This window comes from Bufo gargarizans, chromosome 3 (assembly GCF_014858855.1).
Source record: "Bufo gargarizans isolate SCDJY-AF-19 chromosome 3, ASM1485885v1, whole genome shotgun sequence".
NCBI classification, from domain to species: domain Eukaryota; kingdom Metazoa; phylum Chordata; class Amphibia; order Anura; family Bufonidae; genus Bufo; species Bufo gargarizans.
Window position 1 is genome coordinate 316,619,127 of NC_058082.1, and position 27,161 is coordinate 316,646,287.

The 27,161-nt window shown below is 38.2% G+C and overlaps 1 protein-coding gene and 1 long non-coding RNA gene across 2 annotated transcripts; one reads left to right on the top strand and one right to left on the bottom strand.

Moving 5' to 3' along the window:
- Positions 1–10,950: 10,950 nt before the first annotated feature.
- Positions 10,951–21,940, bottom strand: LOC122932826. Its single transcript, XR_006388347.1, has 3 exons — positions 21,360–21,940; positions 12,956–13,019; positions 10,951–11,020 (listed from the first exon to the last, which is right to left on the bottom strand). It is a non-coding gene; the product is annotated as an uncharacterized LOC122932826 (long non-coding RNA).
- Positions 21,941–23,546: 1,606 nt separating this feature from the next.
- POU3F1 (POU class 3 homeobox 1) lies at positions 23,547–25,609 on the top strand. The gene has a single exon (XM_044287458.1). The coding sequence runs from the start codon at positions 23,597–23,599 to the stop codon at positions 24,722–24,724; it is 1,128 nt and encodes a 375-aa protein (XP_044143393.1). The 5' UTR covers positions 23,547–23,596; the 3' UTR covers positions 24,725–25,609.
- Positions 25,610–27,161: the final 1,552 nt, after the last annotated feature.

Here is a 27,161-nt window from a genome sequence, read left to right on the forward strand (position 1 = left end):
ACCTCTCTCCAATTGATTTTGGTTAATTTTTATTTATTTAATTTTTATTTTAATTCATTTCCCTATCCACATTTGTTTGCAGGGGATTTACCTACATGTTGCTGCCTTTTGCAGCCCTCTAGCTCTTTCCTGGGCTGTTTTACAGCCTTTTTAGTGCCGAAAAGTTCGGGTCCCCATTGACTTCAATGGGGTTCGGGTTCGGGACGAAGTTCGGATCGGGTTCGGATCCCGAACCCGAACATTTCCGGGATGTTCGGCCGAACTTCTCGAACCCGAACATCCAGGTGTTCGCTCAACTCTAGTTAGAAGGCTTTGAATTTTAGAAGAAATTCTTAAAATTTGTAAGAAAATTTCCAAAACCCACTTTATAGGGCCAGTTCAGGTCTGAAGTCACTTTGTGGGGGCTTACATAGTGGAAACCCCCACAAATGACCCCATTGTACAAACTATACCCCTCAAGTTAATCAAAACTGATTTTACAAACTATGTTAACCCTTTAGGTATTCCACAAGAATTAAAGAAAAATGGAGATTATATTTCAAAATGTCACTTTTTTGGCAGATTTTCCATTTTTTTCTTTAACACATCAAGGGTTAACAGGCAAACAAAGCTCAATATTTATTACCCTGATTCTGCGGTTTACAGAAACACCCCACATGTTGTGGTAAACTACTGTAAGACCACACAGCAGGATGCAGAAGAAAAGGAGCGCCATATGGTTTCTGGAAGGCAGATTTTGCTGGATTGGTTTTTAGACACCATTTGAAGCCCCCCAGATGCACCCTTACAGTAGAAACAATCAAAAAGTGACCCTATTTTGGAAACTACGGGAAAGGTGACAGTTTTATTGGTACTATTTTGGGGTACATATGATTTTAAAGCGCTCTATATTATGTTTTTTGTGAGGCAAGGTAACCAAAGAATGGATGTTTTGGCGCCGTTTTTATTTTTCGCTTTTTACAATGTTCATCTGACAGGGTAGATCATGTGCTATTTTTATAGAGCATGTTGTTACAATATGATATCAAATATGTCTACTTTCTTTGTTTGTTTTGGTTTTATATATTAAAGCATTTTTGAGAAAAAATTATGTTTTTGTGTCTCCATTTTCTGAACGCCATATTTTTGAATTTTTCTGCCAATCGTCTTGTGTAGGGGCTCGATTTTTGCAGGAAGAGTTGAAATTTTTATTGGTACCATTTTTGGGTACATATGATTTTTTGATCATTCATTATTACACATTTTGCAGCAAGGTGAACCCAAATATTTTAATTTTGTCTTTTTTATTTATTTATTTTTTACAATGTTCACCTGAGGGGTTAGGTCATGTGATATTTTTATAGAGTAGGTTGTTATGGATGTGGCAATACCTAATATGTATACTTTTCCTTATTTATTTAAGTTTTACACAATAATATCATTTTTGAAACAAAAAAAATTATGCTTTAGTGTCTCCATAGTCTGAGAGCCATAGCTTTTTTATTTTTTGACCGATTGTCTTAGGTAGGGTCTCATTTTTTGCGGGATGAGGTGAGGGTTTTATTGGAACTATTTTGGGGGGCATACATCTTTTTGATCGCTTGGCGTTGCACTTTTTGTGATGGTAGGTGACAAAAAATGTTTTTTTAGCACTATTTTGAAGTTATGTCAGATGTTAAGTCATGTGATATTTTTATTGCTGGTTGTTACGGATGTGGCGATACAAAACATGTTTAGAGTATTTTATTTTCTTCATTTTTACCCAATTATAAATGTGCGTATATGGGAAAATGTTAGATTTTTATTTATTTATTTTTACTTTTTTCATTTTATTACACTTTTTTTTTTACACTTTTTTTATTTATTTTTCCTTTTTTCATTTTTTTACACTTTTTTTTTTACACTTTTTTTTTACACTTTTTTTTTACTAAGACCCACTTGGTTCTTGAAGATCCAGTGGGTCTGAAGGCTCTACAATACACTGCAGTACAATGTACTGCAGAGTGTTTTCATTCACAGTAAGCCTGATTAGGCTCCTGCCTCTGGCAGGACCCTGTCAGACTTCTATACCATGGCAAGCCTGGATGCCTGTGTAAGGTGTCCAGTTGCCATGGTAACCATTGGGACGCTCTCACAGCAGAGCAGCGGCCTGATGGAAGGGGGGAAGGAGGGAGCTCCCTCCCTGTTAACCCCTTCCATACAGCGGTCCCTACGGACCGCAGCATGGAAGAGGTTAAACGGCCGACATCAGTGCCAGTACAGTTACAGTAGATTGTCAGCTGTATGTTACAGCTGACAATCTACTACCGCTCGGCTATCCTGAAAAATTGTGGGGGTAGGGGGTCCCGCTCGGCCATCCTGAAAAATTGTGGGAGCAGGGAGGGGTGGGGGGTCCCTCTCGGCCATCCTGAATGTCAGCAGCACAGCCCCGATCTCCTCAACACTCACTAAGTAGATCTCAGCTGAGCTGCTGAACGCTGCAATTGGTCAGTCAAATCTGACTAACCAATCGCAGCAATTCAAAGGCAGGGACCACTCTGATTGGTCCCCTGCTGGGTGCTTACTGGGTGTGTACATTCCGGTGTACTTGCGGTGACACTTTGATCTCATGACGTACTACTCTAATAACGTACTGCTCTGATCTGGGGGTTGTTTTGGAGGGCTGGTTTGAGGGGCTGCATCTATTTAGAGAGTATATTTTGGGTCTATTTATTTAGGGTGTATGGTCTTGGGTCTGTACTCATTTTGTGGTGTAATAAAGGGTGTCATATATACTACTTACGATTCAAATCCCTTAATCTGGAACTTGCCATGTATAAATAGGGGCAATAGGCTACATATGACACTCCATCAAATACATCTTTGTATTGGGTCCTCAGATGTCACTTCTGAACAGCAGAAAAGTATGGCTTAGGGGGTGCAGAAGATGCATTCACAACCAGGGCCCAAATGCTGTGATACTACCTTAGGAACTTTAAGGGATTGTGTCACTTCAGCAAATAGCATTTATTATGTAGAGAAAGTTAACACAAGGCACTTACTAATGTATTGTTATTATCCATATTGCCTCCTTTGCTGGCTGGATTCATTTTTCTATCACATGTGGGCATTTTCTCTGGTAGTTGGGATAAGTACAGAGGCAAAGTACAAGTTCGTAATTCAAGTGTCCGTGTTTATTCACACATAAGGTCAAACAAAAAACACTCTTTGCAGGGTTGCTGTTTGTTCACACCGAGTAGAAAGTTCATGCATAATCAAAAACGTCACCTTGTCGGCGGTTCTGCCTTCAGCAGTCTAAATGCAGGCTTTAGGTGGCCTGCTCTCCCAACACATGGGTCTCAGCTTTTCAGCCCAGCACAGGGCTCAGATCACAACATACAGGGCATTCTCTGCTGCTGAGCCCAGCTGTATTTTTATGGATAGCCAGGTACTGTCAAAACCCGGCCTGGAACGTGGGGAGTAGTCACCCACCCAGCACTTTAACTACTCCCAATAAGAGCCATTCCGGATCAGCTATTTACAGCCATACTAAATAGCAAAAGTGTCAATCAGCATTAGCTGCCGCTAACACATGAAAATACTGTCTTTTACCTCACTGAGGCCAGGAACCTCGGTGACACATACCTACCATCAATGACGACCCCTTGTACCTTCCTACACACATTATACACTGTTTATTTCCATGGTTACGACCACCATGCAATCCAGCAGCAATGGTCATGCTTGCATACTATAAAAAGAAAAAGCACCAACCTATGTGCACTTCCACAGTCCCAGCCACCAGAGAGGCCGTCATTTTTTCCTATAGTGTGCAAGCATGAGCACTACTTCTGGATTGCAGGGTGGTCGTAACCATGGTCGTAACCATGGAAACAATCAGTGTATAATGTGATGGAAAAATGAATATAGGGCAATATCGATAATGACAATATATTAGTAAGTGCCTTGTATTAACTTCCTCTACATGATAAATGCCACTTGCTGAAGTGACAAAACCCCTTTAACGCAATAGTCTTTTTTTAGATTCCAAATTTGTGATTGATGTCATCTCAATGAAGAAACAATCTAATTCACATTCAATTATAAACAGCAGACTTGGTAAAAAAATTAAAATAAAACTTTCCTGTAGAAGCCTTAGTTAGATCATCTTCGGTGTGTGAAAGTTTATTAAATTGATTCTGCTCTGTACTTATTTATTGGGAAACTCTCTGCCTTCCACAAGTACGGTAGTTTCCTTTTCTTCACTGTCAGTCATTCTGTTGTCTCATTCTCACAATGTCTTTCCTTGAAAGGTATATAGTATGGTAAATAGCATTGCACAACGAAGAAAAGCACTTAGGTTATCTTTCATTTGGCTGTAACCAGTATATCTGACATGCCGTAGGTAAAATCATACACTTTACTGCCTCCAGCTGACCACTGCTCAGAACTACTTTTTCTGCTATTCCTGGACGTATAGACGTTGTGTACCAGTGTGAGAATAAATGCACAGTACTGAATGTGACAAGAAATGTGACAAGAAAGTCAGATGACTGCTACATGTGAGCTATGTATGTGTGATATATATATATACACAGTATATATACATGTTAGCTACATACAATACTCTTTTTAAAAAAAAATTGTCTTCAAGTGTTTTTAATTTTTTCCTGGTTATTAGTTCTTTTAATTTGTGACATTTTGTACAAGTTTTTTCTGGGATTTTGGAAGTCCTGTAGAAAAGTCTATGGGAAAAAAACATCGTACAAACATAATAAGACAATCACTGAGCAAAAGCGCTGGCGGTGGATCCGCCGAGGTTTCCTTGCTGGCGTAGATTTAGAACATTTTCCTAAAACAGGCATAGAAAATGATAAATAAGGTGGGCCTGCACGTCCATCCCCTTCCCTGGCCACAACACGACCACTTTTTAAGACCTGGCATGAGTGGGGAAAAGTCGCGTATATCTGATAGTAAATGACCCTCTGTGTATGTAGATGTTTCAATAATTTACTATAGGTTTTACATTGGTTGGCTTATCTTACACATTGATGGCATATCTCTAGGATATGCCATCGGTGTCAGATAGGTGCAATGTCAGGTGGGTGCATCTCCAGAATGGGCCTCCCATAGCGCGCACAGCTATTTTCAGAAGTCCCTTAGCAATAAATGCAGAGCGCACTATGCATGCGCAGCCACCGCTCCATTCACCGCTACGCGACTGCGGAAAATAGCTGAGCTAGCACGTAGCTGTTTTTGGGACTCCCATAGCGGTGAATGGAAGGTGACCATATTTTTATGGTGCACCTTCCTTCACTTTGGGAAACACATTATGGAGATAGGAGCAGCTTTCAGAGATTGGGCCTGCACCTACCTGACCTTGTTATATGCCATCAATGTCTGAGATGTGAATACCCCTTTAAAGAAACATCTGGCTGCAGTGTTTTTGACCAAAAATGTGAAAATAAAAAACTACCAGGAATGCACCAAAATGCTGTGTGTGAAACTTTCCTAAAGACAATCTGGTAATAACATGAGTTTATTCACTCCTGCCCTAACAAAAGTAATGAACTATTCCAAGACTATGGACAGAATCTGAGACTATACGGTAAAGTATGTGGATAAATATTGGCAGTTATGAAACAAATTGGGAAGATTTATCAAGATTTGGATACAGGAAAACTAAAGGTGTTGCCATAGCAACCTATCGGATTCCACAATTCGTTTTTAGATGGCCTTGTCAAAATAAAAAAAGTTGTTTCATTGGTTGACCTCTTTGATAGATCCCCCCAATCTCTACCACATTTTTGGCAACCCTTTGCAAAAGGAGCTCTCATTGTACATGACCAATGCATTAAGCTGAGGGACATAGGACATATTCTGCACAAGATGTTACAGATGGCACACATGATGCATATGCACTACATATACATAGGACACATGTCACACATGCCTCATTCAGCACACATGACACATACCAAACAGTGACTACCTGCACTACAGTCATACTTACCAACTGCAGAACCCTGGTAGAACCCATCCAGGTTGTAACAAAGACCTAGCCTTGGGTCTGATAAGCCCTGTCCACTTCTCACTTAAGCCACACCCATTCTGTTTGGAAGAGAACAGAAGACTGCAGCTTGCAGAGATTGGTAAGCAGGGAAGGGGGGCAGCTTAAAGGGGTTCTCCGGGAATTAATAAAATGAAATTGCTAAAAATACTTAAATATTATTTTATTATAAATATATTCACAAATATCTTTCATCAGTTATAACAGCTCATTTTGTCTGGGGAAATATAAAGGCTGCCGTCCTATTAATACCCATAAAGCCTGTCCTAATCGCACAGCAGTACAAGTTACTTTACAACACAGAGCTATAGCGCTCCCTCAGCCTCATTTCTGCTGTACTTGTCAGGGATTATGATCCTGAATACAACTGATAAGATCTTCAGCTGAATCTCTGTAGGAATGGAGTTCATGAGGAGACATGAAGTACAGAGAAGAGGTGGGGATGTGGATAATGAGCAGCAGCACTTGTATGCACTTGCATTAGCACAGCCCTACATTACCACAGTCTGTCCTGTCCATCCTCTCTGTACTTTATGTCTCCTCATGAACTCCATTCCTACAGAGATTCAACTGAAGATCTTATCAGCTGTATTCAGGATCATAATCCCTGACAAGCTGAGCAGAGAGAAGGATGAGGCAGCTCTTCACCTCAGTGTTCTAATGTAACTTGTCCTCCTGTGTGATTAGGACAGTGGCTGTTTTATTTTCCCTCTTGACTGCTCCCTAGGCAAAACAAGCCATTATAACCAATGAAAGGTATTTGGGAATGTATTTATAATAAAGTAATAGTTAAGTTAAAGTTCAATCATTTTAATTTTATTAATTCCAGGAGAACCCTTTTAAGGTGCCTGCCAAGGAGAAAGAGGAGAGCAACCCAACCCATTTACCATAACTGCCAGATGGACAGTCCAGCCATGCTTATCCTTCATCAGGTTTCAAACAGATTTCAGACTATATTTACAGACTGCAGGTTGCTATAAACTATATTCTGTGCTCTGTTAATAGGTTCTCATGGGCACAAAGAAAATTTGAACTGACAGCTTTGACAGCAGTTTATAAAGTAAATCTATATTGTTTCTATGGCTAATTACTACATGATATATTGGAAATTCTGTATTGTAATTTCTATATGTGTCTATATTGCACATTGGAATTATATGAGCATCTGCATGTGCTTCAGTGTACATTTTAATGGGAACAATTCCAACTCTGATATGGGCAGTGCCATGTTGACAGTTTGTAATCAAAGCAACCCTTACCTAGTAAACAGCGCTATAACTCACTCATTTCTTGTGAAACTTCTGAACTGCCAGAGGAAATGTACACTCCACCCCCAGTAATGGGGACACACCCAAACTTCACTTATGCTTGTAACCCCATTTCACACATTTGAAACATCACCTGGCACTGTTTAATAATAGTACAACTTAATAAACACATTTGAAAATGCCCTATTTCCCTAGTCTTGTTTATTGCTAGTGGTTAGTAGTAGTAATTGCCGATTGAATGATCATATATAGACTGTACATAAAGTGCATTCGGAAAGTCTTCACACTCATTCAAAATCTTTTTCTCCATCTTTCTGCACTCAATAACCCATAGTGAGAAAGTGAATACAGAAGTTTTTGCAAATGTTTTTTAAAAAGTGGAAAAAAACTAAAATTAGTATTCAGACTCTTGGCTCTGACACTTGAAATGTAGCTCAGGGGGGCACCTATCTCTCTTGATCATGAGGAAGAAAGAACTGCCTGTAGAACTCAGAGACAGGATTGTCTGGAGGCACAGATCTGCTGCACTAAAAGTTCCCAAAAGTACACTGGCCTCGATAATTATTAAATGGGAGAAGAACAACCAGGGCTCTTCCTAGAGATGGCCACCCCACCAAATTAAGTAATGGTCACTCTGGTTGAGCTCCAGAGATTGTGGGTGCAGATGGGAAAAGCATCCAGAAGGTCAGCCATCACCACAGCACTCCTCCAATCTGGGCTTTATGGCAGGATGACCAGAAAAAAGCTTCTCCTCAGTGAAATAAACATGAAAGTTTGCAAAAAGCGCCTAAAGGACTCTCAAACTATGAGAAACAATATTATCTGGCCTGATAAAACCAAGAATGAACTTTTTGGCCTGGATTCTAAGTGTCATGTCTGAAGGGAACAAGGCACTGCTCATTGTCTGCCTAATACCATCTCTTTAATCAACCATAGTGGTGGCAGCATCATGCTGTGGGGGTGTTTTTCAGCAGGTGTACAGGGACACTGGTCAGCCAAGCCAATACAGGAGTGGCCTAGGGACAACTTTGTGAATGTCCTTGAATGGCACAGCCAGAGCCCTGACGTGAACCCAATTGAATATCTCTAAAGACACCTAATAAATGGCTGTCCACCGATGCTCCCCATCTAACCTGACAGATCTTGAGATGATCTACATAGAAGAACAGTAGAAAATCCCCAAATCCAGGTGTGCAAATTTTGTGAAATCATACCCAAGAAAAGTTGAGGCTATAATCACTGCCAAACGTGCTTCAAATAAGTCCTGAGTAAAGGGTCTGAATACTTATGTCAATGCAAAATTGTAGTTTTGACTTTTTAATAAATTAGCGAAGATTTTAAACATTCTGTTTAATAAAGCTTCGTTCACATCACCGTTCAGCCTTTCTGTTCTCCTGCTCCTAAGCGGAGCAGGAGAACGGAAAGGACGGTTTCGGTACATAACTGAGCCAAACGGAACCTAAGGACCCCATAGACTGGAGTCCGTTAGGTTTCCGCTTAGAAGATGATTTTGGACCGAAAACAAAAGCAGTGCATGCAGGACTTTTGTCTTTACTTCAAAACTCTTTCTCTGAGCAGAAACCTAACGGACCCCATTATAGTCTATGGGGTCCTTAGGTTCCGTTCAGCTCAGTTATGTGCCGAATCTGTCCTTTACATTCTCCTGCTCCGTTTAGGAGCAGAAGAACGGAAAGGCTGAACGGTGATGTGAACGAAGCCTAATGGGGAAAAAATATTTGTGTTTTTTTTTTAGCACAAGGTCGCAACATACAAACTACGAAAAAGTGAAATGGACTGAAGACTTTCTGAATGATTGTATATGTGTACGATTTACCAATTCTACATGGCGTAATTCATTTGTTGCCACTATATGTAAATAAACATTCATTCACTTGTTCATTAATTCAGTAAAAAAAAATAACCATGTAGAAAAAGCTTTACTTTTGAGGATATTGCTTGCTTTCCTCTGCAAGTCTAAAAACATTGTGATAGATACTTGGCTTTCCAAGTAACGGGCATTTCAATGTGCACATGTATGTGTAGAAGGACTCATTAAAGGGGTTCTCCACAGAGGACAATTCATGCTCAAATGCCCTTCAAGAGCATTCCAGTATCTATAACAGTTGGTTCTCCTGGGTAATTCAGGTGTGCCCAGGATCGAATGCCACCTCTGCAACCCTATAGCTATAATAAATTTGCAGAGTGGCACACCCCTAGAAACCTGTCTCAAGTTTTCACCTTAAAGAGGACCTGTCACCTCTTCTGACTTGATATTCTGCATGTAATAATTAGTGATGAGCAGCAGGGGTCATATTTTGCAAATATTTTGGAGAGTATTTGGCGAATATTCGTTAAAGTCTACATTTTTTTACTCGAAAAATCTGCAATGTAATGATCGCGTAATAGGCAAATATTACGCAATCAATACAGTCGTGGGTCAAAAAGAAATATATAGCACTATAGAATATAGTGCTATATATTTGTTTTTTAGAATATTTGTCTTTTTGAAGTCATGATTCCTCCCTGCTTAAGTTGCTTGACAAGATACATAAGCAGGGAGGAATCATAACTTCAGATGGCAAAAAATGATGAATATTCTAAAAAACTGCTATATATTCCTTTTTGACCCACGCCTGTATTGATCGCGTAATAGTCACATATTACGAGATCATTACATTGCCTATTTTTCGATTAAAAAAAATGTAGAATTTAACGAATATTCGAATTCGGGAATATTCACAGAATATTCTACAAAATATTTGCAAAATATTGCAAATACGAATATGACCCCTGCCGCTCATCACTAATTATTACATGCAGAATATCAAGTCAGAAGAGGTGACAGGTCTTCTTCGACTCTATGTTCCGGCGTTCTATTAGGCTCCATTCAGACGTCCGTATGTGTTTTGCGGATCCACGGATCCGCGGATCCGCAAAACACGGACACCGGCAATGTGCTTTCTCGCATTTTGCGGATCCGCACATTGCCAGAACTATATAGAAAATGCCTTTTCTTGTCCGCAATTAAGGACAAGAATAGGACATGTTGTATATTTTTGCGGAACGGAAGTGCGGACCCGGAAGTGCAGATCCGCAATTCCAGATCCGAGCGGGACAAAGTCTGTCCCCATAGAAATGAATGGATCCGCAATTCCGTTCCACAAAATGCGGAACAGAATTGCGGACATGTGAATGGGACCTCATTGCTACTAGAAATATTAAAATGAAATTGCCAGCAGTTTACAATAAAGACCCATTTGGGTGTTACCAGTTGGGGTGAGTGTCCCTTCACATGCTGACACTATGCAATCAGTGCTGCCAGTGTCAGACTGTGCAGGGACACACCTCCAACTAGTAACACCCAGATGGACCTTCACAGCAAACTGCTAGTAATTAATTCATTACTTCTAACAGGAATAATAAAGGAATGGTTTGTAAATGAACCCAGAATGTGACCCGTATAGGTCTACTCTACTGTCATTCTCCTGCAGGACCTATTGGGCTCTGTTGTGGCTGGGCCCTATTATCTTTCTAGAATATAGACAGCCCACAATAAATTAAAAAAAAGTAGAAAATATGAAGACAAAGAATCAAATGAAAAAGGACACATGACAACGTGGACTTTTAAAATTTATTTCAAAGTTTTATAACTGGGTTCAACTTACACATATTTGTGAATATTCGTTCAGTCATTTTCTCTTTCACTCTGATCATCCATAGGAACCTGCAAAAGAAAGTGATCAGAATTTGTATCGGAAGGGAATTTCTAAAGATAATGATCAAGGACACCATTTTCTAACGTATTTTGCATGTCAGTTGCTCCCCGTTACAAGATCTCCACTTGCTGTCAGTGAACGTTAACATACCTATTTATATTCCGAGGCTGTACACCAGCCTAATTATGCCCAACCGATGCAAGGGCAGGACTTGCCTCCTTCTATAGAAAAATGTATAACCATTTTGCCTATCATTGGATGAGAAGTCTAAGCCTTAATTAATATTTAAAGGGAACCTTGGGTGAGTCTAATTAAGATCAGAAGTCTACATGGTGTTTTCTCAAAACTCAGCTAACAGGCACAAATCTACCCATGGATAGGTCAGCCACAATTGGCAGCCATGGTACAACAAAAAAGGAAAGTATGTCATATGACCCAGCTCAGCTCTGCTGATTGGCTGAGAGATGTGACAGAAAGGAGGGCATAACTGACCAAGCTGTTGACCAGCCCTGAGATGGACACTTTGAAGGGGTTATCTTACATATGTAGAACTCTCTCCTGCCCTGCGTAGAACATATGGGGTCATTTATCAAACTGGTGTAAAGTAGAACTTGCTTAGTTGCCCATAGCAACCAATCAGATTCCACCTTTCATTTCCCAAAAGAGCTGTAAAAAATGAAAGGTGGAATCTGATTGGTTGCTATTACACCAGTTTCATAAATGACCCCAATAGTCCACATACAGCCCCAGAGATACATATGGTATTTAATAACCCCACATTTATTCTCCACTGTCTGGTGAAAGAGAGAGAGAGATACATATTTCTATAAATTTAGAAGAATGAATGAATGGTGCCTGGACCACTGCATCTGCTTCACTATGAGATCACTATGCCACCATTAAGGGTCCATTCACACATCCGCAAAATGGGTCCGCATCCGTTCCGCAATTTTGTGGAACGGGTGCAGACCCATTCATTTTCAATAGGGCCGGAATGTGCTGTCTGCATCCGCATTTGCGGATCCGCACTTTCGCATCCGTGCTTCCGTTTCCGCCAAAAAATAGAACATGTCCTATTCTTGTCTGCAATTGCGGACAAGATTAGGCATTTTCTATTATAGTGCTGGCGATGTGCGGTTCGCAAATTGCGGAATGCAGATTGCCGGTGTCCATGTTTTGCGGATCCACAATTTGCGGATCTGCAAAACACTTAGGGACATGTGAATGGACCCTTAGGGGAGAGGAGCAGGGAAGCTACTGAGCATGTTAGTCCAACTCTGAGTGAAGAAGAAGATGGACAAGAAGGATAAACAGCAGGGGGCGCTACCAGAGAGAAAAATGTAACGGACATAAAAAATAAAATAAAGTTCATATTTTAATTGCATGTATACTGCAAAAATACTTCATTAGTATTTCATTGCATGGTAATACTTTTCATGGGATAACCCCTTTAAGAGGAAGTTTAACGATGCGATTCAATGGTCTGGTTCAGTATTAATAGGTTCCCTGCAACACACAACCTTGTAAATGTTAAACCATGAAAAATGGATCTGTCATCCCATCAGGTTCCCATACACAGTGTTGTATATCAAAGACTATAGGAGGCTGCTAATGTGACAGTATCCGGGATCCAAGATACACACACTTTTACTTTAGGATGGATCCCACCACATCCCCGTGCACGCCTCTTCTCGCCCGGCTGCTTGTTCTGCAGTTTCTAATACTCCTCCTTTATTTATATTAGGGCGGTATATTTGTGTTGGCATTTTTGGTAGTTGTGTAATAAAGCACTTCAGCAACACCTTCTATCTGCAGAATGCCTGGAAGCGTTGTGTGATTGAGTACATGATCCCTCTTCACTGCACGGTCTGTCCTGAGCTCAGGGGAGGCTTCAGATAACACAGCCAGAGAACGCTACCTGCCTGTGATAGATGTGCGCTTACCGCAACTTCAAAGGAAGCAGATATCTCTGGGTAGGGATACCTCCTGTCAGTCCACTCCGGGTCTCTGCAATGCAAAGCAGATGGATTTCTTTTAGCAAAGGGCACAGAAGCAGGCAATCTGATTTTAATTGTAGGAGCAAATTACTAATGGAGGTTTCCAAAATATCAGTGCAATACTTAGTGCAATCATATTTTAGACAGATAGATGATGTTGCTATAAGGTAGTGAAGGTTAGATGCATTCACAAAGGTGTGCTTGTAACATAGAAACATAGAATGTGTCGGCAGATAAGAACCATTTGGCCCATCTAGTCTGCCCAATATACTGAATACTATGAATAGCCCCTGGCCCTATCTTATATGAAGGATGGCCTTATGCCTATCCCATGCATGCTTAAACTCCTCCACTGTATTTGCAGCTACCACTTCTGCAGGAAGGCTATTCCATGCATCCACTACTCTCTCAGTAAAGTAATACTTCCTGATATTACTTTTAACCCTTTGCCCCTCTAATTTAAAACTATGTCCTCTTGTAGCAGTTTTTCTTTTAAAATCATTGGCATTAGCAAAGAGAACATATGTTGGTCTTTGAAAGATAGATAGATAGATAATGGATAAATAGGTAGATAATGGATAAATAGATAGATAATGGATAGATAGATAATGGATAGATAGATAGATAGATAGATAGATAGATAGATAGATAGATAGATAATAAATAAGATATTGGGCAGCACTGCAGACAAAATGGAAAAAAAGGGGGCCAGCGGCCACGGAAGCGATCCAACACCCAGATCAATATAAAAATAAGAAATTCCACGGCACTTCCAAGAAACAGTTGATGTGTTTATTACACCAGGTGCGACGTTTCGGTCTTCTCAATGGAACATTTTTCAAGCAATAACAAATAATAAAGGTTCCATTGAGAAGACTGAAACGTCGCACCTGGTGTAATAAACACATCAACTGTTTCTTGGAAGTGCCGTGGAATTTCTTATTTTTATATAGAAAGATAGATAAATAGATAGAAAGATAATAGATAGATAATGAATAAATAGATAGATAGATAGATAGATAATGGATAAATAGATAGATAGATATGAAATGGATAGATAGATAGATAGATAGATATGAAATGAATAGATAGATAGATAGATAGATAGATAGATAGATAGATAGATGAATAGATAGATAGATAATGGATGGATAGATAGAGGGTAGATAGATAGATAGATAGATAGATAGATAGATAGATAGATAGAAAGATAGATAATGGATAGATAGATAATGGGTAGATAGATAGATAGATAGATAATGGGTAGATAGATAGATAGATAGATAGATAGATAGATAGATAGATAGATAATGGGTAGATAGATAGATAGATAATGGGTAGATAGATAGATAGATAGATAGATAGATAGATAGATAATGGATGGATGGATAGATAGATAGATAGATGAACTTACATCAATCGGTTTCTTGTGTAGACAGAAAATTTTGTGAATGTTCAAAACGAGTCTTCTGCTCTTCATCATTTTGTAAGTGTAGCAGATACTGAATGTGTGGCTGTCATCTACACACAGTATAACACATCCTAAATATATTTTATGGAACTTTTGCATGTTTTTTTCCCTTTCCATAAGTTCAAACACATAAAGGCAAGCACAGTGCGAACACCGCCTTATTCTGAGTGCGGAGAACAGGTGGGTTTTACTGCTGCAATGGATTCCAGGAATTTTACAGATATATAACTCTCTAGAAAGTAGGTTGCTCTAAAAACTGTTACATCCCCTTTCTAACTAGGGAGAATTTTCTGCCACCGTCCCATACATCTAAACAGGACTGGCAACACGTCATGTGCATGCTGCAGGAACAACCCCATTCACATGTATAACCTGCTACAGATCTGCTGAAGGTAAACATGCTCTTCTGCCCCTCCGACTACTTCCAGTTACTTCGTAGCTTATTTCCGTGTCATCATTTATTTACGGTATATTGTGCTCCAGTTAGACCTTGGTCTATCCCATGACTGACTGGTCCATCATTTCCGATGAAATCTATTTATCTAGCGCGGAAACAGGTGACAGAAGCCTACCCTGTGCTGCACTTACAAGTGATGATACCCATCCCATAATATAACAAATATTCTTGGCATAAGAAGATACCAGAAAGCAGGCTGGATGCAAAGGCTGGGTCCGAGTAGCAGGTAAGGAAATCTCAGGGCTGTGTTTGCCATATGAACCAACCAGATATACGCTCCGCATGGGGGGGGCATGGAAATAATTGTTCACTCATTTTATTTTTTGCTAATTTTACATTGTATTGCTTCCTCCTTGGGTTTATTGTGGTCAGTCAGCCATAATGATGGAGCTAATTCATAACTAGAAAATAAGGATATTAAGCGGTAGACTTGGTATTGTAGAATAACTGGTTCATATGCCTCTTCAGTTACTGCTGTGTGGATTCTATTCAGTAAAGAGCACATCTTGGGATATGTTTTTACCATAGGACAGAGGTAGCGAGGCTGGAGAGATCATGTAACTCTTCTGTGCTGAATCCACAGTCAACTGTCTTTACTCTGTGCGTTCCAGGTAAAACCACCACATCATACTGTGATAGTACATTATACTAAGTGACAAACTCAGCTCTGCTGCATTAGCATACACCTCTCATACTAATTGGAAAGTAGTTAAGCAACTGCGAGTCATTTTCTATACCCAAAAAGTAAGATAGTACTCACAGCTTTTCAGATGATTTTTTAGAACATTTATATATTGATTTGTCCTATGATTTAGAAGAAGGTCCTAAAACACATAGGAGACATACATATATCCTTTATACGTTTTCTCTTTAGGTTCCACTCCTGGTTTTGGCTTACAAATACTGATGCAAAATACTGACCAAATACTGGCCTAAAACAAAAAAAAAATGAAAACAGTAAAAGTTGAAATTGTGGCCTAAACTTAAGGCGCACCATGAATTGCTGAATAACCCATCACAATTTTCTTAAGAATTCTACTAATACAAATTAATTAGAGCACTGCATGATATAAGAACCCCTATAAATATATTATGTATGCTGAGAATATAGAGAATTTACCATGGGTCACAGAGATCTGTATGTTATCAGCCATGGAGTTCACTGAAGCCAGCCTACCGAAGAGACCCCGAGGTTATTGCCATTTGGCATCACCTGACTCTAAAATAACTCAGTGTTACTAAAGCAAATCTCCCCCAAGCAGAATACACGCCGGAGTTCCCATACTTCTGCATCTTACACCATTCAGGTCACTTTGGAAAATAAATAAGATCTACTGAGCTTGGTCAATATTGAGTTATTCCGTCTCATGACTCAGTCCAAATATTTTAATTGACCTTCTTCTAAACAAGCAGACTGAGGGTGAAGTAAATATACTACTGATCTGTAGATGAGATCCTGTAGATAAGGATTTATCCAGGCGCCTTAGGCACCCAATGATAAACCCTAAAGATCTGCAGCCGATCCATTAGTATATCATGAGGGGTTTATATCATCTGGGTCAACGTGGACTTCAACGTAGGGGCAGTGGTGTACTGCATGTGTTTGCTGCAAGGTAGGTGACTTTTAGATGCATCCAATGAGGTGCAGAGAGAACGTACATTGGTCTATGGAACTGTGGGTTGTAGGGTCAGATGGATAGATAGATAGACGGATGGGCGGGTGAATAGGTAGATTATAGATAGATATGAGATAGATAGATAGACGGATGGACGGATGAATAGATAGATTATAGATAGATAGACAGATGAATAGATAGATACATATGAGATAGATAGATAGATAGATAGACGGATAGATAGATAGACGGATGGGCGGATAAATAGATACATAGATAAATAGATAGACGGATGGCCAGATAAATAGATAGATGATAGATAGCTAGACGGATGGGCGGATGAATAGATAGATTATAGATAGATAGACGGATGAATAGATAGATAGATAGATACTGTAGATAGATAGATAGATAGATAGATAGATAGATAGATAGATAGATACTGTAGTAGATAGATATATTGATAGATAGATACAGTAATAGATAGATAGATAAACGGATAGATAGATAGATAGATAGACAGATGGATAGATAGATAGATAGATAGATAGATAGATAGATAGATAGATAGATAGATAGATAGACGGATGGGCAGATGAATAGATACATAGATAAATAGATAGACGGATGGCCGGATAAATAGATAGATGATAGATAGATAGACGGATGGGCGGATGAATAGATAGATTATAGATAGATAGACGGATGAATAGATAGATAGATAGATAGATATGAGATAGATAGACAGATGGGCGGATGAATAGATATATGATACTGTAGTAGATAGATAGATAGGAGATAGCTAGATAGATCGATAGATAGATAGATAGATAGATAGATAGATAGATAGATGAATAGATAGATAGATACTGTAGATAGATGATAGATAAACAGATGAATAGATAGATAGATAGATAGATAGATAGATAGATAGATAGATAGATAGCTGAATAGATAGATACTGCGATAGATAGATAGATAGATAGACGGATGAATAGATAGATATGAGATACATAGACAGATGGGCGGATGAATAGATATATGATACTGTAGTAGATAGATAGGAGATAGATAGATAGATAGATAGATAGATAGATAGATAGATAGATAGATACTGTAGATAGATGATAGATAGACAGATGAATAGATAGATAGATAGATAGATAGATAGATAGATAGCTGAATAGATAGATACTGTAGTAGATAGATAGATAGATAGATAGACGGATGAATAGATAGATAGATAGATAGATAGATAGATAGATAGATAGATAATGGATAGATAGATAATGAATGGATAGATAGATAGATAGATAGATAGATGAATAGATAGATAGATAGATAGATAGATGAATAGATGATAGATAGATAGATAGATAGATAGATAGATAGATAGATAGATACTGTGATAGATAGATAGATAGATAGATAGATAGATGAATAGATGATAGATAGATAGATAGATAGATAGATAGATAGATAGATGAATAGATGATAGATAGATAGATACTGTAGTAGATAGATAGATAGATAGATAGATAGGTAGATAGATAGATAAATAAATGATAGATAGATAAATAGATGATAGATAGATAGATAGATAGATAGATACTGTAGTAGATAGATAGATAGATAGATAGATGAATAGATAGATAGATAGATAGATAGATAGATAGATAGATGAATTGAATAGATAGATAGATAGATAGATAGATAGACAGATAGATAGATAGATGAATAGATGATAGATAGATAGATACTGTAGTAGATAGATAGATAGATAGATAGATAGATGAATAGATGATAGATAGATAGATAGATAGATAGATAGATGAATAGATGATAGATAGATAGATAGATAGATAGATACTGTAGTAGATAGATAGATAGATAGATAGATAGATGAATAAATGATAGCTAGATAAATAGATGATAGATAGATAGATAGATAGATAGATAGATAGATAGAAACCTGCAATATTTCAGATTAGTAATTGTATCCGTGTTGTTTAAACCTAAAAATATAAATACATTTTAAAAAACCCCGACACAAGTGTCCAGCCCGCCATATAACGGCATCAATGTGTTGCTGAAGTTATCCATTTGGAAAAGTTGACTGTTTCTGGCAGGTGGCATTTGTAAGTCAAGACCCTGTGATGGCAGAAAGGGTTAAATCCCAGCCAATGATTTTAGAGCTAAATGTGGGTGACGACCGCCATTCCTAATGTCACGATTTACAAAGCGGTGATTACCTGAGGAGCAGGGGCACGATGGGACGGGATAATAATGTCAGGTCACCAGTTATACTCTGGAATAAGACCATCGACCAGTTATTTCCATCAAAATGATGGAAAATGAGAAACTTACCTCCAGTGAAGACAAATTCTAAGACTAATGTAAAACTTCCATAATATTACTGCTCATCCTTAGACATGTATGACTGTGTCCATCCTGATGGGCTTGAGGCTCCACACAGTCCTATCTCTGTATCCCCCCCTCGCTCATTCTTCCTCTATCTCTGATTGAATTCTATTCAGCTTGCTTTCTGTAAGGCCTTTAATTCTCTCACCATAGTTACCATTGGGATCCTGACAAATATGTCCCTCCACAAAGACAAGGCCATATTCTGCACAATGGCCAATCTGGACACTTTTAACCAACTTTTACTGCCTGTCCCTGTAACAGCACAACAGCTAGTCTTTCTTTTCACTGCTTTCCAACCATCTCGCCAGCTTTTCATGTCTACAAATTAGGATAACTGTAAAGAGGAATCAAAGAATTTTGAAGTTGCTCATAATGACGTTAAATGAGAAGCATCTTTATTGGAAGGTTCTTAGAGGGGATCTCTAGGTCAAATACAAGGCATATCATCTGCTGTTGTTTTCTTCATTAGAACTCTGGGGAAAGGAGGACTAAGAAGACCACATCTGAGAACATGGTGCAGATAGCAAATGGAACCCTTCACATGCTCAGCTAGGAAGCAAGTGTTCAGACACCAACCAAAGCACTTGGTCTTGGGGTTAGATGGGCAAGACCAACAGCTGGGTCCTGTTTTATCCGTGTAATGGAATTAACTTACCAGCATCAAACTCATACAACCACAAACATGTATCACTGCGCCATGTAGCACCTGCCTCCGAGAGGTGTCAGGCTGTGCAAAATAGGGTAAACTACAGTCATATTGTAGGTAGATAGATAGATAGATAGATAGATAGATAGAATTGAGATGGATAGATAGATAATGGATAGATAGATAGATAGATAGATAGATAGATAGATAGATAGATAATGGATAGATAGATAGAATTGAGATGGATAGATAGATAATGGATAGATAGATAGATAGATAGATAGATAGATAGATAGAATTGAGATGGATAGATAGATAATGGATAGATAGATAGATAGATAGATAGATAATGGATAGATAGATAGATAGATAGATAGATAGATAGATAGAATTGAGATGGATAGATAGATAGATAGATAGATACAGGTTCATTTATTTATCGTGCAAAGTTCATTTATTTCAGTAATGCAACTTAAAAGGTGAAACTAACATATGAGAGAGACTCATTACAGGCAAAGCGAGATATTTCAAGCCTTTATTTGTTATAATTTGGATGATTATGGCTTATAGCTTTAAAAAAAAAAGTCACAATTTTCAGGTACCCTTTGCTCAGGGGGTATAGATTAATTAGCTGACTAAAGTGCGACACTTTGAGCCTAGAATATTGAACTTTTTCACAAAATTATAATTTTCATTTGCATTACTGAAATAAATGGACTTTTGCACGATATTCTAATTTTTTGAGTTTCACCTGTAGATAAATAGATGATAGATTATAAAAGATAGATAGATAGATAGATAGATAGATAGAAAGATATATAGATATAGGTAATCGATAGAAAAATAGATTGATTAATAGATAGATTCAATTAGATAAACAGATACAGTAGATAGATAGATATATAGATAGATAGATAGATAGATAGATAGATAGATAGATAGGAGATAAATAGATAGATAGATAGATAGATAGGAGATAAATAGATAGATAGATAGATAGATAGATAGATAGATAGATAGATAGGAGATAAATAGATAGATAGATAGATAGATAGATAATAGATAGATAGATAGATAGATAGATAGATAGATAGATAATATAGATAATGGATAGATAGATAGATAATGGATGGATGGATAGATAGATATATAGATAATGGATGGATGGATAGATAGATCGATCGATCGATAGATAGATAGATAGGAGATAGATCGAAAGATAATGGATAGATAGATAGATAGATAATGGATGGATAGATAGATAGATAGATAGATAGATAGATAATAGATAGATAGATAGATAGATAGATAATGGATGGATAGAGACACTTTTACATATAAGAAACACTAGTACTACCCATAGATATGACAATAATCCAGTCTGGATCTCTTACAGTTTTACTGCCATAACCTTTTAGCAGAGGAGCAGCAGGTATAGAAGTCCTGCCAGCCTCTAACTCTGTGGGCACAACTCTCTGCCAGGCAGATACCCTTACCTATTGCCACAGGAGAAGGCTTCACTCTGTTAATGGTCCATTAGGTTACATGTTTCAGGAGACGGATTGTATTCCCATGCTACACATGGATTACTCTCTGTCCACCATAACAGATATCAATCAGGAATATCATTTAATGTCAATAATGGGCTTTCCGACCATCTCCTAGTCGGAGTGATGCTACTGCAATTAGTGGTAGGACTAGGAGGGTAGAGTGGGGTGTGACCCAGGAGAACTTACCAACATCAGGTGCCAGGGTCCTCCATGGTGCAGGCTCCAGTGTGGCAGAAGGAGTGTGCTCAGCTCCTCTCTGCTCTGTGCATGGCAGCTGCTCTGCAATTCATACAACTGGTAATTTGCAGTTAGGGCAAAACGTGCCCAGAAAAACAATCAGAAAGGAGTGCAGACAGAGAGGGAGAGGAATGGCCATCACTAGCTAATTGACTTTGAAAGGCACCAAAACGCAGTTTTATTTCTTAAATAACACCCAGCCTGGTAAATAGTTAGTTTTTTCCCCTGCCCTGATAGATGCAGCAGGATTAAAATTTAATTCAGAATAATTAGTTGTGGTTATTGGAATGCCTGGGTAATTATATTAGTTTGATTTAAAGACTGTGCAAGGAGGGGAAGAAAAGGCTCCCAGCCCTGAAAAGAACGGTTATTCTTCACGTATTTCACATACTGTCACTGGCTGCCTCTTGTTCATTAGATCATCAGGGCAAGTCTCATTACAATCTAGAATATTCCAGTCCTCAACTTTTCTACACACAGTATCGCCCCTGGTCTGCTCAAATACAGTGCGTGCTAAGGTAGATGTGTGATATAGGTGTGCACACATCATATACATATATATCCTCCAGCCACACGTCTACTGCCTCCAGCCTGGTCAAATATATATATATATATATATATATATATATATATATATATATATTAGATAAAATATAGATAAATAATTAGCTAATAGATAGATATTAGATAGATAAAAAAAGATAGATGTGAGATACATATAAATAGAATTAGATAGATAGATAGACAGATAGTTATATAGATATATATAGAGAGAGAGATTAGATAAATAGACAGAATTAGATAGATATGAGAGATAGATTAGATAGATAGATAGATAGATATGAGATAGATAGATAGATAGATAGATATAAATAGACAGAATTAGATAGATTTGAGATAGATAGATAGATAGATAGATAGATAGACAAATAAATAGTTATATAGATATATATATATATATAGAGAGAGATTAGATAGATTAGATAGATAGATAGATAGATAGATAGATAGATAGATAGATAGATATAAATAGATAGATAGAAAGAATTAGATAGATTTGAGATAGATAGATAGATAGATAGATAGATAGATAAATAGATAGATAGTTATATAGATGCATATATAGAGAGAGATTAGATAGATTGATAGCTATACAGATAGAGAGATAGCTTTATAGATAGATAGATAGATAGATAGATAGATAGATATGAGATAGATAGACAGATAGATAGAGAGATAGATTAATAGATAGATAGATAGATAGATAGATAGATAGAATTAGATAGATCGATCCCCTAGGCACAATCAGATATACTTAGATTTACTATTGAAGAACACGCACCTTCTCCATAGATATTCTAGTTACATCACTACGAATCTAAACGAAATCCAAGCTCTCTGCTGGCCTGAAGTGCTGTTTACAGGTAGGGGGCATTTCACTCTATATTATCTGCACGAAGCCCACCAAAACTGCCCTAGAGACTGAGATGACAGCGGCCGAAAGCGATCTGATCTCATGAAGGCTTTATAAAGGCGAGATCGCCTGTTTAGTGGACGCGATCGTGCCTGACCCCTGCAGATGAGGATCTGATCGCGCAACACATTAAAGAAGGCCATGTGCTGAGAAGTTGTCCCGGATGGCAGCAGCCAGGACACGGCAGCTTCAGAGCAGCGCTCAGGTGTCCTCCAAGCTTCCATCAGATCCTGGCGATCAGATCTGGTAGTGCCAGAACATCTCCCCCTTTTCATTGAACTCTCTCAATTAGCCTTGATCAAGTATCATAATAAGAGGAATTAATAATGCATAATTCCAGCCAAACGTGCCCATCTCCCATGTATGAAGTCCAATGGAGAATGGCAAGCCTTATTTACAAGGTATTTCTATGTAAACTGCAAAACTACTCTCCTTACTCCCCCACGTGGTTGTTTGCAAAACAGCATGAATGAATGCAGCCGACCAATTGGAGAGAGCGGCGCAGAGTCAATATGTCGCGAGCAGCCAATAGCAGGGCCGATCGGAGCCAATTGAAGTGGAGGGGGTGACTCCCTAGTGTCAGTCAGGAGCCGATAAGCCAATGGTGTCAGGGATGGGCTGGGCGCTGCGCTCGGGATCGCTCTACAGGGCTGGATCTGTCTTCTAAAGCTCAGAAAGCAGGGAACTTGCAGCCAGTTAACGAGTAGGAGCCATGGCTGCAACTGCTCAGTATCTGCCCAGGAATAACACATTGCCTTCCAATCCTCTCATGCATCCGGACTCCGACAGGATGCACCAGGGTACCACCTACAGAGAGGTGCAGAAGATGATGCACCAAGAATACCTGCAAGGCTTAGCCACCAACGCCGGGCATCCCATGAGCCTCACCCACCACCAGTGGTTGCCCAATCCTACCAGCGACTGGGGCAGCGGGTCTCACTTAGGTGGACAGAACGATCACAGCAAAGGTGCTGTACAGAGTAGCAGAGAGGACCTCAGCAACAGCTTCCACCATCACAGGTCACACCTGGTCCATCAACAGACGCCCAGTACTCATGCATGGGCACAGGGTGGAGGGCATCACTTGTCTCCGATGTCCCCCAGCTCCAACAGTCACCAGCCTCTGATTTATTCCCAGTCTTCTTATACAAACCTGAATGGCATGCTGGGACCACAGGCTTCTTCGTTGCACCACAGCATGAGAGACCCCTTGCATGATGACCCAGGAGTCCTTGACACTCACGTTGAGTCGCCTCCTCAGCACCTTAACCATCATCAGGACCACTCCGATGAAGACGCCCCCAGCTCTGACGACCTGGAACAGTTTGCCAAGCAGTTCAAACAGAGGAGGATCAAGCTGGGCTTCACCCAGGCAGATGTTGGCTTGGCCCTGGGCACCCTATATGGCAACGTTTTCTCCCAAACCACTATCTGCAGGTTTGAAGCTCTGCAACTGAGTTTCAAGAACATGTGTAAACTGAAGCCCCTGTTGAATAAGTGGCTTGAGGAGACAGATTCCACTACAGGAAGCCCGACCAACCTAGACAAGATTGCAGCCCAAGGAAGGAAAAGGAAGAAGAGGACCTCCATTGAAGTTGGGGTGAAAGGAGCACTAGAGAACCATTTCCTAAAGTGCCCTAAACCATCAGCCCATGAGATCACCAGCCTGGCAGACAGTCTTCAGTTGGAGAAGGAGGTGGTGAGAGTTTGGTTTTGCAACAGAAGGCAGAAAGAGAAAAGGATGACCCCAGCAGGGGTTCCTCACCCCCCCATGGAGGATGTGTATTCACAAGCAGAGACCCCTCCACTCCATCACACACTGCAGACCTCCGTACAATGACTAAGACATATATAAAGAGAGGATGTGAGGGGGTGGGGAAGAAGTAAGTACTTTTGGATTTTACAAAAGAAAATAGTTACAGGACCCCTAGAAAGAGACTGGAGGACCTTTCACCAGAAGATTACATTAAAATACCCACCACAATAATGTCCCTTTCCCCCAATCTTTTTGCTACACCTCAGATCATCATCAATTATTCTTGTTTCTTCTTGAAGGTAAAAGGAGAAGGGGAGGGGGCTAAATTATTGAGCAGTATATTGTGGGATAGATTGAGATTCTAAGAACTGTGAATATTTTTTATTATTAACCATGTAAATCTCCTCACAAAGTCCTTGGCAGCTCTGAATGAGATGGTGTTATTTATTAATTAGACTCTTTAGCTCCTGAAGTGCAGTGGAAAGGAGAGATCTCTGGCATGGAAGTGGATGCTATCAACCCCTGTTGTCTAAAACACAATAAAATGGCATTTATTTATTGGGTTTCACATCCCTTTTATTAAAGCAAATACCTATCCAAAGTTTTCTTTATCTTTCTGTTCATTTGTTTCTTATGCTATCATGTGTCTGGTTACATGGCCTGGTAGTATTTGGTGAGTAGCCTATTAGGATGAAAATCTACATGATAGGACACCTAATGGAGCCATAGTTCTTCATGTTAATTAATGATGTACTTGAATTATTGAGGCCCTTTATTAATTGACATAGTTTTATCACAACCTCTAGGGTCAAAATGCCACTTCAATGTCTTGGTACACCAAACAAAATGTATTACTTTACTGTATTTGTATGATTTAGTACATCAGGACCACACATGGCCAACTATCTACAAGTCTCCATAAATTTATAACATGTAGGTTGCTGTAAAAAAAAAAAAAGAAGGGAGCTATAAGGAAAGGGAGACTTGCATAATCCATTATAAAGCAAAAAAGAAAAAAGGGAAAAAAAGAGGATTTTTTACATAATATTGTAAATATGTGTTATATGTATACATATGTATGTTTTTGAAATTTGTGTATTTTTTTGTTCTGTTTTCATTCTACACACTTTTGTACAATTACTAATTTGAAGAGAATATTTTAATATTATTTCCATATAAACCTCCCCCTTTCTATTTATTTTCAAAAAATTTTGGCTGTGTAAATTACTTTGCAATATATATATATATATTATTATTATTTTTTTTTTTTTTTTTTTTTTTTCGGTTTGGTGAATTCTGTTTGTAACTTTTACAAATGTAGATTTGCAATTTACTTTTTATATTTATGTTAAAAGTAATATTGTATTACTTACATAAAAATGAAATCCCTTTAACAAAGCCTTGTGTCTTTTTTAGTTTATTTTCAATCTGTTACAAGATATGAAAGTCAATCAGTGCAGTTTTCAGTTAAAAACTGGAATGCATTAAAAATATTTAAAATAAATGTGTTTGTCAGCTTTAAAGTTAGTACATTTGTTTATTGTTCATTAGTGGATTTATTTTTTTACCTTCCGGTTGAGGAAAATAATCACTAATTTGTCTCTTAAATGTTTTTTAATCTGAAAACGATTTAGTCATAATTGGTTGAAAAATAATTGTATACTTCATAATGGAGATGCATTAATGTCTGCTTATTATAATATTTATTATTTTTATTCGCATAGCAATATCTACAAAACAAATTCATACCTTCCACCAACCTGACCTTCCACCAACCTGACCAAAAAAAGGAAGGTGTGTGTGTGTGTGTATATATATATATATATATAATATATATATATATATATATATAAATAAATATATTAATATATATATATATATATATATATATATATATATATAAAACATATATTCTTCCTCTTAAACTGTAATCTTCTACATAACAAATAATAGGCTTGTAATTGACAGACATGGCCGTATGCTATTGTTCTTTGTTGCACTACTAATTTTTCAAGTTCTGCAACCTGCTGTCTCCACTATAGTGCTTTCATTTTGACACAGAGTATACTTTTCTATCTTTTGTAATGTTTTAACATTTGTTAAACTTTATTCTTGATATCTAAACCACCCTTAGGGGAATCCTACTGACATATCTTGCATCTAACCTATAACTTACTAACTAAACTACAGATTTTATTTCTTGTATCTGCTTTCCGAAATGTTTGCCTTCTTTTTATTCCCCACCTTTCTTAGGTGTATATTTATTTTCTTTAAAATTGCATTGATGAAAGTACACTTTCATATTAATTCTACATGATTTTTTTTTAATTTTTAAATTTTTAAATTCTGCATACTTATTTTAAAAATGATATAGTTTAGATACATTTTTAGGACAGTTTGGAAAATTGGCAGCCATTTTTGTCCCGCCATGTTATTTTTATTGTATATTTAGGTTAATGCCCATTTATAGGATGTTAGATAGTCTATTTTACTAATAGGTAAATCTTTACACCATATTGGT